At 35.8% G+C, this 12,895-nt stretch overlaps 1 protein-coding gene across 3 annotated transcripts in view; it reads left to right on the top strand.

Annotated features, from left to right (window-relative positions):
• Window positions 1-12,895, top strand: part of ADAMTS20 (ADAM metallopeptidase with thrombospondin type 1 motif 20) — a 178,731-nt gene that overhangs the window by 49,799 nt on the left and 116,037 nt on the right. For all 3 annotated transcript variants that reach the window (XM_060657892.3, XM_060657893.3, XM_060657890.3), the window contains exons 5-7: window positions 6,423-6,506; window positions 6,972-7,096; window positions 8,267-8,307. In XM_060657892.3, the coding sequence (XP_060513875.3) occupies window positions 6,423-6,506; window positions 6,972-7,096; window positions 8,267-8,307 (250 nt within the window). The remainder of the gene's footprint in view (window positions 1-6,422; window positions 6,507-6,971; window positions 7,097-8,266; window positions 8,308-12,895) is intronic.

Genomic DNA, 12,895 nt, shown 5'->3' with positions numbered 1-12,895 from the left:
GTGACAGTAATTTAGGAAAAAGACAAGAAAATGTGATTTATACTTGAAGTTTGTGAACCATGTAAAGAAAAGTTCAAAATGATAAAGTTTTTGTATGTTGGCTCTATATAAAATGGAGAAATAGCTTAATGCTTCAACACTGAGCACATGATTATGGACACCATTTAGAGGATTATCTGCCCTTAACCTTACAGACAATTGTGCTGTCTTTTTCTTTACTTTCAACAATTCAACAAAATGAGTACAGTGATGGAGAAATTTGTGTGATTTAATTCACTATAGTGCTGTACCGATACCTTAGTGATCTGTTATTCAAAGTGATTCTGGCATTAATATGAAAATTGGGAAGAACGGAATTATGTATAGTGTATCCAATAAAATAAGAGTTTGTGTTAAATGACCAAAGATGTTCAACTATTTTCAATACCAAAGCTTTTATCTGTAGAGAATTTGGGTGACAGTATTAGGCTAAAATGGCATTCACATATAACTAAACAACCAAAGAATTTGTAACGAGAGCAATTATTTTCTTAACTTACTTTGATATTCAGTGATTTATTTAATAAACCTTGAAAATACTGTAGGTCAGAGACTTTTATACTCTGTTGTGTTCATAAAGGTTTGACTTGATAGCATTCACTTTCTTACAGAATCATGTAAATGTAAGGCACATCATGTGATCATCAGGAATGAGTCCTGTTTATTAAAATAAAGTTACTATTGGAGACACTTATCAACCAAAAGCCTCACTTGGATTACCCTGACTTAATACCTTTGATTTCACTGATGTTCAGGGTAGAGGAAATTTTTAGCCACACTAAAATAAAAACAATGATATACTTTCATACTTCAGGTAGGACCATTATGTTCACTTTTCCTTCAACTCCGTGTTCTTATTTTTAATTTTTAGATTATTTATTTTTAGCTGAAGTATAGTTGACTTACATTATTGGTTCTGGTAGTACTCCATGTAGTAAATAAGGATAAATTTGTTCCTTGCGCATATTTACTTTGTTGTGGAATATCATTTTCTAATTTCGAGCAAAAAGATCAGACAAGATTTGTGATCTTTGTAAACAGTCTCTTCACTGTGTTAAAATCAGTTTTGTGTAGAAGACTTTGAAGGTGAAAGAAATCAAGAGGTAAACAGTTACAAGTCCTCAGGATGTAATGCACAGGATGGTGAATAGTTGATATGGTGACTATTGTATGTTTGAAATTGCTTGGAGTAGATCTGAGTTCTCCTCACGAGAGAAAATAGAACTATGTGATGATTTATCATGGTGATTTCATTATATATATGTGATTATATATATATAATGTCAATTATCTCCATTAAAAATGGCTAAATCATTTTTTAAAATGGCAGCCTCTAAACATGCCATATATACATTTACTGAAGCTGTGTATACAAATTATTTCAAAATAGTTGGTCAGTTAATGGTGACAATAACCTCATTATTTGCACGAAGTGTATTTTGCTTAGAATTTTCTTAAAGAAAATATTTAAACAGAATTTATATCATTTCTTTACTTTTTTTTTTTTTTTTTATAAATATCCATGAAGTACTGTTTTGTGAGACTTGTAGAGAAAAATAAACATGATATGCTAGGGGAACAAACACTTAAAGAATAAAATATTCAATATATTCTAATTAGATCAATGAAGTTGTAAAATACAGCACTCTAATATGTAGTGATTATAATTATATATCAATATTACATGGTGCTGTAGAACAAAAGGTTATCTAAGAAAGCTGATGTAGCATTTTTCTACTGTGTAGTCTATGGAATGGGATACTAGTCATGTGACATGCTCTATGGGAAGAAGGAAAAAAAAAAACTGTTGAAGCATTTGTGTGAAATACCTCTCCTAGATAATGTGGATTTGTTAGGTATCTTCACAAAAGTATCAAATAGGCTGTTTAACTTTTTTACTCCACATTTCTCAAACCGTGGGATGATTTTTGTGCTTTAAAACACAAATGGCCTCTACTCTCCTCCCCTCAATAGCATCTGGTAAATACTGATTGAATACACTATGGCATGGTGACCAGGGATGCTTGGTGCCTCAACATGGTTGCAAGAACAGAGACAAAAAGAGGTCCATTTCCAGAATTGACCAACTTCCTTGTAACTAGCAATAGAGCTAGAACTAAAACCAAGGGCTCCTGGCTGCATAGGACTTCTCTGAGGCCATGGTCAAGTGTCTGCAGTGGTAGTGTCAGGGCTAGGGCGTGAAACACATCAGGGTTCTGAAAGAAAGTTTTATACCAAGAGCTAATTAGAAGGACTTAGGGGATAGAATTCTGATCTTCTAGAAAATACAGTGGTCAGAGCTAAAGCCAATCTATGAATGTAGTCATGAAAAAGTAGCAAACATGGTACCTTACCATCTCGGCAATGTAATAGGAGGGTGGTAGTTTGGGGATAAGAGAAGCACATTGTACATGTCAATTACAAAAGCCTCTGACTAAATGGTCCTTGCCATCTGCCTGCTTCATAATTCAGTTTAACATAATACTTATACAGTAACACCTTTAAATATACACATAAAGTAAAAGGAACATACGTTGAATGTAAGCACATTATGAAGGTCTATACATAAAACAGGAAATGCATACAACTAAATAGGATGACCTTAATTACTCAATGATACCATTTTAGCATAAAAGCAAAGTATCAACCTGAGGGTTTTTTGGGGAGATTGTGTAAAGAATTAAGTTGAACTGTGTTTTGTATGTTTTACCTGAGGATGAATGAGGTTATATTTTTGTTTTCATTTAAATTTCAGTTAACCTGCATTATAATATGTTAGTTTCACTTGAACAACATGGTGATTCAACATTTCTATACATTGCTCTGTGTTCATCACAAGTGTACTCCTTAATCCCCATCATCAATTTCACCACCACCCCCCCACCTCCCCTCAGGTAACCATCAGTTCTCTGTAATTAAGAGTTTCTTGGTTTGCCTCTTTTCCCCCCTTTGCTCATTTGTTTGCTTAAAATCCACACACCTAAAATCATAGGGTATTGGTATTTGGTTGACTTATTCTGATTAGCATAATACTCTGTAGCTCCATCCATTCATTGCAAATGGCAAGATTTCATTCTTTTGTATGGCTTAGTAATCTTCCATTGTGTGTATGTATATGTACATACACATAGATATATGTATACATCTATATGTGTATATACCATATCTTGCTTACAGATTGGTTACTTTTCAATAAAGGTGCAACATCTGTTTCTTAAACTCAATATTATATAGTATCACCTACAAAATAAATTCATAACATCCAGATTGTCACTTGTAGTCCACCTATTTCGAGTAATGAGTGAAGAAATTAGTCCTGTAGATAATTCATAGTACTTAAGCTCTTTCCTATGTGAAGTATGGAGAATGCATGGTCTCTTGTGACCTAGAAGTCTTCACAACTGTTCATTTTTAAGTGGAAGAGAGCCTTTGAGCATAAATCTGAGGTGTATTGTTCTCTTTTGTAATTGGACTTAGAAAAGCATCCACTGTGAAACTCACTGAATCAAAGGATAAGTCTGAAGTGTGGGTATACTTTGTTTTCCACGGGAAGTATGTACTTTCTTAAGTTGCATGGAAAATACCAATTCAGCTACCAGTTTCCACAGCTCCCATTTTCAAGTGAGCAGTGCTGCGGGGCTAACAGACCTGCTTGAAATGGCCAATGATTTGTCCCTGTACTCTCAATGCCAGAAGACCGCAACTTCTGCTAAAGGCACCACTGTAGGTAGAAATAACCAACCTGTAAATGCCTATGGCTGCACAGCTAAAACAATAAAGTTCTGGAAAGTGTATTGAAGTCCATGGTGACCCTGCAGTGTCAGCATTTCCAGAGATGTTTTTGGCTCTTGCTCTCGTCATTATTCCATGTAGCAAAAAAAAAAAAAAAAAAAAAAAAAAAAAAAACCAAAACTGGAGCAGTCGTGTAGGTGATTCATTATATTGAAACAGCTCTTTGGCTGATGGAATGAGGACTCCACCACTAGTACTTCCAGCAAACTCTAAGGTCCACAAGATCAGGGTCCATGTCTTCCCTGTCTCTGGATTAAAGCAAGGTGTAGATGTTGAATGTTAATCAAAAGGATGGGACAAGTAGTATCTCTTGAAGCAATTGCTATCTTGGTCTGGGTCGTGGTCCAGGAGATGGTGATCCAGGTTTCAGAAATTTTTTAGTTGACAAAAAATGCTGTATTAGTTTCAAGTATACGACAGTGATTTGACAACTCTACATATTATGCTGTGTTCACGTGTAGCTACCATAGTTCACCATGCAATGCCATTGACCATATTCCCTATGCAGTACCTTTCATCCTCCTGACTTATTCCATAATTGGAAGCCTGTACCTCCCACCCTTTCACTCATTTTGCCTATTTCTTCCCTTCTGTCAACCACCTGTTTGTCCTCTGTATTTATGGGTTTATTAATGCTTGGTTTTGCTTTTTAGATTCCACTTATAAGTGTCTTTTGCCTGAGTTCTTTCACTTAGCAATATACTCTCTAAGTTCCTCCTATGTTGTTGCAAATGGCACGATCTCCTCCTTATGCCTGAGTAATACTATTACACACACACACACATATGTATAAAATGATGTCTTTATTCATCTATCAGTGGACACAGATTGCTTCCATATCTTGGCTCTTGTAAAGCTGTAATAAACACAAGTGCACATACCCTTTTGAACTAGGGTTTTCTTTGGGTAAATAGCCAGTAGTGGAATAACTGCATCGCAAAGTATTTCTATTTTTGTTTGACAAACCTCTATACTGATTTCCACAGTGGTTGCAACGAGTTTACATTTACACCAACTGTGTCCAGGAAAAAAGGTTCCTTTTTCTCCATATCGTCACCAACACTTGATATTTCTTGTCTCTTTGATATTAGCTATTCCTGATAGATGTAAAGTGATGTGGTTTGGGTTTCCATTTTCCTGATTAGTGATGTTGAGCATCTTTTCATGTGTCTGTTGGCCATGTATATGTCATCTTTGGAAAGATGTCTCTTGAGGTCCTCTGCCCTACTTTAATCAGATGGCTTTTTAAGGTCTTTATATATCTTTGATACTTAATCCCCAATGGATATATTATTTGTAAATATTAGGTTTCTGTCTAATTTTGATGATGATGCCCTTTGCTGTGCAAAAGCTTTTTATTTTAGTGTAGTCTTAGTCATTTAGTCTTGCTTTTTTCTCCCTTGCCTAGGGAGACCTATCAAGAAAAATGTTACTAAGGCCATTGTCAAAGAGATTACTACCTATGTTTGGAAATGACTTTCATTGCACAGGTGGCCCAGGTCCTGAGGGATTGTCTTGAAAGGAGTGAAATGGCATTGAACATGGAAGACACTACTGCAGCAGAAACTGCTATGATGGCTACAAGAAGAGATAAATTAGTGAATTAGCACCTTAACCAAGAATCATAAACTGAGCCCATGTAGAGGGCCCCATAGAATTGCATTTTTCAGTTTTGGAAAATTAAAGACCAGGTGGTGACCTGCCTATCGACCTGTGACCTCTTGTCGGGTTTCTTATGTGATTTTAGATGAATCAGTCCCCATGGATTCCAGGAATGCTAACCATTAAAAATTCTAAGCATATTCAGAATTGGAACTATACAGCCATTTTGGAAAATATTAGTTAAAACTTCTCTATGGAGTATAATGGTCATGTAAATTAGGGAGTGTGGCACAGAATGAAGTGAAATTCCTGCTGAATCCTCAAGGGTATTTTCCAAGTTCCGAGTGCTCAAATTACTTGATTTTGTTAAAATGCAGATTTTGATTCACTAGTTCATGGTGGGGTCTGCGATTCTGCATTTCTGATCAGCTCCAGGTGATACAGATGCTGCTGATACATGGACCGATCTCAGTAATAGGGTTAAGGTTGCTGTTTCTCAAACTTGGTTTCACATGGGAATCATTAAAAAAAAATACTGGGAAAATTTTGAAGGTATACTGATGCCTGGGTCTCAACCCTAGAGATTCTGATTTAATTGCTAAGAGATGTGGCCTGGGCATCAGGATTTGTGAAAAGGTCCCTGGGAGATGACACTGTGCAGGTAGGTCAGACAATTGATGTTCTAGGACTGGATTCAGTTTCCTTTTGAGAAGAAATATCTCATTTAGGTATCTGATCTTACACTTTCTAAAGTAAATACTATAATTTTTTTTAGCAGTTAATACATCAAAATTTACATGTACGACATATGAAGGGCTGTCTTATAAAATCTGAAAGCATATGTAATAAGATCCTAACACTAAGAACATATTTTCATACCACAGCTCTTAAAAGGTCAATAGTAAAGTGCAGTTCTATCAAGAACTAGAAATGAACTCTGATGTAGGATTAACCTTGTAGAATGTGAAACATTTTATTTTCCCTTGTAGGTTGCAGCAATCTACAAGGACTCAAGTATTGGAAATCTTATCAACATAGTAATCGTGAAATTAGTTGTAATTCATAATGAACAGGTAAGAAACTGGTTGAAGTTAGTATCCTTAATAGTAGTAGACTTTACATACAGATCACAAAACTGTTACTAGAAATGAGATATTCCTAAAAATTTACATTCAAAAACTTGAATGGGAGTGATTAACTTACTTTGTGGTGGAAATAAAAGGAAATAATAATTTAAAAACAACTAAGTATTCCCTTTTGTAATTCTACCCTTGAAGGATTTATAACAGTTTTTACAAATTTTTTGATTCTAAATTTTAAATGGTTTCATGGAAAAGATCTCACTAGATTCCATTTTGATCCTGATGTTTTAAATATTGCTAAGATATTTTTTTAAAAATATGAAGGACAGATGTTAATTTATCTGCTTCTGAAAATGCTATTTGATAAACTACGAGGATGCTGACAAGCTTGGAGAAAAGAGGATATGGATGTTTTAATGTATTATTAAATTCCGTTTTTTATTTTTTTGTGTGCAGGAAGGACCAGTCATCAGTTACAATGCAGCTACCACATTGCGTAACTTTTGTTTATGGCAGCAAACTCAGAATGTTCTTGATGATGCTCACCCTTCTCACCATGACACTGCTGTTCTTATCACTAGGTACAGTTTTAGAAATAACCTTCCCACCACAGTGGTTTACCTTTCTGTCCTGCGTGATCACTGCTATTTCTTGTTACCTTCTTTATCGATACATGGAAGCGTTCTCTAAGAACTTGTCTTGCAAAAGATACTGTTGAATGAAAACCTAGTTCTTGCAGACCAAAATGCAAATGGATTCCTTAGGAAATTAGCAATGTTAGGTTGCTGAGGAGTGAACTGACCCAAGCAAAATAATTTCCTTATTAGTGACAGAACTAGGAAAAATATTTGGAAACAAACATAGTTATGGAACTGAAAACAGGTTATGTTCCTTCCCCGCTTGATACTTCAATCACTTGGAAGAGCTTTTGAATTGTAACTGGTTGCCTACTTTTTTGGCTACTTGTACTTTAAAAAGAAAAAAAAAAAAACAAAAAACCTATTGTTTTGATGCTCAATACATATCTTAATTGCTAGACTGTATTTGCAAGGGTCTTAATGTGCTTACTTAAAACAACTTATGCTATTAAAAAATATCCATTTTATAAGCACCACTATACATTGTTAATTCATGCCTTTGCTTCAGTAACACTGGTTACTAGAATAATTAGATTTTAGGATTGGCTGGTTGGTTGACAGAAGGAAATAATTCTTCCATTTAGGGGTCAGACTCATAATCTGCTTTCTAGAACCCTGAAATGAAACCCTTAGTCCATGTAAAATAGCTGACATGTAGGAAAGACCAGAGAATTGTCAGATGGGTTAGGGACTAAGTAATGCAGAAGAAAAAACAAAACAAAAAAAAACTAAGTTGGTGATATCTGAAAACATCCTTATTTGTCATGGAGAATAATCACTGCAGCTCATAGTGATGCGGAAGCATCAAGGAAAGGGTAAACTCTATTACAGGTACTGCATAAGTAAAGGCAGAGGTGAAAAATGTAATTAGAAAGCTAGTTACTGAACTTGATTAAAGCTTCAACTATTCACAGCACTCTTCTATAGCTTCTATTGCTTATTGATATATACAAGAGGTGTATACCTTGGGTTTAAATTATCGAGAGTTTAAGACCCAGATTTGGAAGGGAGTTGATGGTAATGGTCATATTACAGTTTAAACTTCTTTATCTGTGTTTTGAATTGTTGTAAAAACCTTTGCTGAAAATGTTTCAAAATTTTTTTGTTTTTAAGGGAAGACATTTGTGGAGCTAGGGAGAAATGTGACACATTAGGTAAGTTATTTTGCAAATTAAATACAACTCACATAACTATTTCCTGAATTGTTTAAAATGTTTCTTTTCCCCTTATTTTACATTGTAATCCTTTTGATTGTCGTAATGATGGTCGTGATTAGCTTCTGCTTCAATACATTTTAAAGAAGAACAGCAAATATGGTGCCCATTGCTAAATATCAAGTGTCGTGCAAAGGTGGACATGAAGTGTTTAGTTATGTAATATTTGATCCACACAAAATAACATGTCAACTATATGCGGATTTAAAGCAAAAAACCAAAACGAACAGCCATAAATCTACCACCAGATTTAAGAGCCAAAACTTAATACTATCATATGGCCTGTGCTAAGTCCTTACTCTATCCTTTTTGCGTGCCTCCGGTCAGTAGCCAATACCATGAATTCTGTATGTCCCAGTTACTTTCATCTTTTGAAAAACAGTTCTCTATGTGTGTGTGCTCATAAAAGAAATTGTTCGATTTTGCTTTTTGAGCATAGTGGTTGTAGTTCATGAATTCTCACTGCTGTGTAATATTTTCTCCTTAGTTTACATATCTACATGCTGTCGGTGGATATTTTGGCCAATTCCAGTTTTTCATTATGAATTTCACTTTAAAATCTCGTGTATATTCTACATTTGAACTGTTACGTCATTAAATGTGCTAATGTTCAACTTTGGTGTATCTTAACATGGTTGTACCAATTTGCACCTTTATCAATAGTTTATTCTAAACATTGCTTTTGATTATGTCCTTATCAACACAAGGTATCTAGAGAATTATCATTTTTGCCATTTTAATGTAATTTCATTATAGGAGTAATTTTCAGCTCCACGATTATTGAATTTGAACATCTTTTCATAGCTACTGGCCATTCGGACTTCTTTTGAGAAATGAAATAAGACCCATTTTTCCTATTTTTTGGTGTTAGTCATTTTCTTACTGCTTATTTTAAGTTTTAAAAATTATTTTCTAAGTTCTCATTTAAATTCCAGTTAATACACAGTGTAGTATTAGTTGCAGGTGTAGAATCTAACGATTCAACACTCCATACAACACCCAACGCTCCTCACAGCAAGTGCCCTCCCTAATCCCCATCACCTATTTAACCCCTCCCTGCCCACTTCCCTTCCGGTAACCATTCATTCTCTACAGTTAAGAATGGATTTCTTGGTTTTCTTCCCTCCACTGCCATGTTCATTTGTTTCATTTAAATTCCACATGTGAGTGATATCATATGGTATTTGTCTTTCTCTGACTGACTTTGCCTAGTCTATAGCACTCTACCTCCATACACATCATTGCCAATGGCAAGATTTCATTCTTTGTGATGGCTGAGTAATACTCCATTGTATGTGTACATATGTATATATGCACACAGACACCAATCACAACTTTATCCATTCATTGGTCAATAGATATTTAGGCTCTCTCCATAATTTGGCTATGGTAGATGATGCCACTACAATCATCTGGATGCATGTACTCCTTGGAATCTGTGTTATTGTATCTTTGGGGTAAATATCTAGTAGTGCAATTGCTGGGTCATAGGGTAGTTCTATTTTTAACTTTTTGAGGAACCTCTGTACTATTCTCCATAGTGGCTGCACCAGTTTGCATTCCCACCAACAGTGCAAAGGGTTCCCCTTTATCTGCATCTTTGCTAACACCTGTTTGCTGTGTTAATTTTAGCCATTCTAACAGATGTGAGGTGATACCTCATCGTAGTTTGGGTTAGAAAAATCTTAAATAACCTAACCTTAGTCCTAAAGGAGCTAGAAAAAGAATAACAAACGAAGCAGAGCCAGTGGTAGAGGGGAAATCATGAAGGTGAGGGCAGAAATAAGTGATATATAAACTCAAATAGTAGAACCTATCAATGAAACCAGGAGCTGGTTCTTTGAAAAAATTATGGTATTTGTCTTTCTCTGAATGACTTACTTTGCTTAGCATAATACCTCCTAGGTCCGTCCATATTGTTGCAAATTTTTACCATTTTCTTCTTTTTATGGCTAATGTTCCATCGTATATGTACACTACAGCTTCTTTATCCATTTGTCCATTAATAGGCACTTGAATTGCTTCCATACCTTGGCTATTGTACATAATGCTACAATAAGCATAGGAGTGCATGTATCTTTCTGGGTTAGTGTTTTTGTTTAGGTAAATACCTAGTAATGGAATTACTAGATCGTGTGATATTTCTATTAATTTTGGGAGGAACCTCCATATTTTCCACAGTTGCACCATTTTACCTTTCTACTAACAGTGCATGAGTGTTACCTTTTCTCCACATTCTTCTCAATGTTTTTTACTTCTTGTCTTTTTGATACTAGCCGTTTTGACTGGTATGAGGTGATACCGCATATGGTTTTGATTTGCATTTCCCTAATAGCGATGCTGAACATAATTTCATGTGTTGGTCATCTGTGTGTCGTCTTAGGAAAAATACCTGTTCAGGTCCTCTGCCCATTTTTTACCTGGATTGTTTTTTGAGTTCTTTATATATCTTTGATAGTAATCCCTATTGGATATATTATTTACCAGTAGCTTATTCAGTAGGTTGCCTTTTCATTTTGCTGATGGAGTTCTTTGCTGTGCAAAAACTTCTTATTTTGGTGTAGTCTCAATAGTTTATTTTTGCTTTTGTCTCTGAGGAGACATGTCTATAAATATGTTAAGGCTAATGTCCAAGAGATTACTGCCTGTATTTTCATTTAGGAATTTTATGGTTTCAAGTCTCACATTTACATCTTTGATCCGTTTTGAATTTATTTTTGTGTATGGTGTATGAAACTGGACCACTTTGGCTTTTTGAATGTAGCTTTTCAGTTTAGTACCATTTATTGAAGAGACCCTTTTCCCCATTTTGTATTCTTGCCTCCTTTGTTATAGATTGCCCATAAGAGTGTGGGTTTATTTCTGGCTATCCTCTTCTATTCGTGTGTGTGTGTGTGTGTGTGCGCGCGCGCGTGTGCACACGCATGTGCATGCACACTAGTACCATGCTGTTTTGATTACTGTATCTTTGTACTATAGTTTGAAATCTGGGATGGTGTTATCTCCAGCTTTGTTCTTAATTCTCTGAAAGTATTCTTTTTTTTTTTTTTATATTTACATTACTTGGGTTTTATTTTTTTTTATTATTTTTTTTTAATATATGAAATTTATTGTCAAATTGGTTTCCATACAACACCCAGTGCTCATCCCAACAGGTGCCCTCCTCAATACTCATCACCCACCCTCCCCTCCCTCCCACCCCCCATCAACCCTCAGTTTGTTCTCAGTTTTTAACAGTCTCTTATGCTTTGGCTCTCTCCCACTCTAACCTCTTTTTTTTTTTTTTTGCTTCCCCTCTCCCATGGGTTTCTGTTAGGTTTCTCAGGATCCACATAAGAGTGAAACCATATGGTATCTGTCTTTCTCTGTATGGCTTATTTCACTTAGCATCACACTCTCCAGTTCCATCCACGTTGCTACAAAAGGCCATATTTCATTCTTTCTCATTACCACGTAGTATTCCATTGTGTATATAAACCACAATTTCTTTATCCATTCATCAGTTGATGGACATTTAGGCTCTTTCCATAATTTGGCTATTGTTGAGAGTGCTGCTATAAACATTGGGGTACAAGTGCCCCTATGCATCAGTACTCCTGTATCCCTTGGATAAATTCCTAGCAGTGCTATTGCTGGATCATAGGGTAGGTCTATTTTTAATTTTCTGAGGAACCTCCACACTGCTTTCCAGAGCGGCTGCACCAATTTGCATTCCCACCAACAGTGCAAGAGGGTTCCCGTTTCTCCACATCCTCTCCAGCATCTATAGTCTCCTGATTTCTTCATTTTGGCCACTCTGACTGGTGTGAGGTGATATCTGAGTGTGGTTTTGATTTGTATTTCCCTGATAAGGAGCGACGTTGAACATCTTTTCATGTGCCTATTGGCCATCCGGATGTCTTCTTTAGAGAAGTGTCTATTCATGTTTTCTGCCCATTTCTTCACTGGGTTATTTGTTTTTCGGGTGTGGAGTTTGGTGAGCTCTTTATAGATTTTGGATACTAGCCCTTTGTCCGATATGTCATTTGCAAATATCTTTTCCCATTCCGTTGGTTGCCTTTTCGTTTTGTTGGTTGTTTCCTTTGCTGTGCAGAAGCTTTTTATCTTCATAAGGTCCCAGTAATTCACTTTTGCTTTTAATTCCCTTGCCTTTGGGGATGTGCCGAGTAAGAGATTGCTACAGCTGAGGTCAGAGAGGTCTTTTCCTGCTTTCTCCTCTAGGGTTTTGATGGTTTCCTGTCTCACATTCAGGTCCTTTATCCATTTTGAGTTTATTTTTGTGAATGGTGTGAGAAAGTGGTCTAGTTTCAACTTTCTGCATGTTGCTGTCCAGTTCTCCCAGCACCATTTGTTAAAGAGACTGTCTTTTTTCCATTGGATGTTCTTTCCTGCTTTGTCAAAGATGAGTTGGCCATACGTTTGTGGGTCTAGTTCTGGGGTTTCTATTCTATTCCATTGGTCTATGTGTCTGTTTTTGTGCCAATACCATGCTGTCTTGATGATGACAGCTTTGTAGTAGAGGCTAAAG

The sequence above is a fragment of the Panthera onca genome, chromosome B4 (genome assembly GCF_046562875.1).
Source record: "Panthera onca isolate mPanOnc1 chromosome B4, mPanOnc1 haplotype 2, whole genome shotgun sequence".
Classification (NCBI taxonomy): Eukaryota; Metazoa; Chordata; class Mammalia; order Carnivora; family Felidae; genus Panthera; species Panthera onca.
The sequence above is the reverse complement of the archived record's forward strand: the minus strand, read 5'-3'. Positions and strand labels throughout refer to the sequence as shown.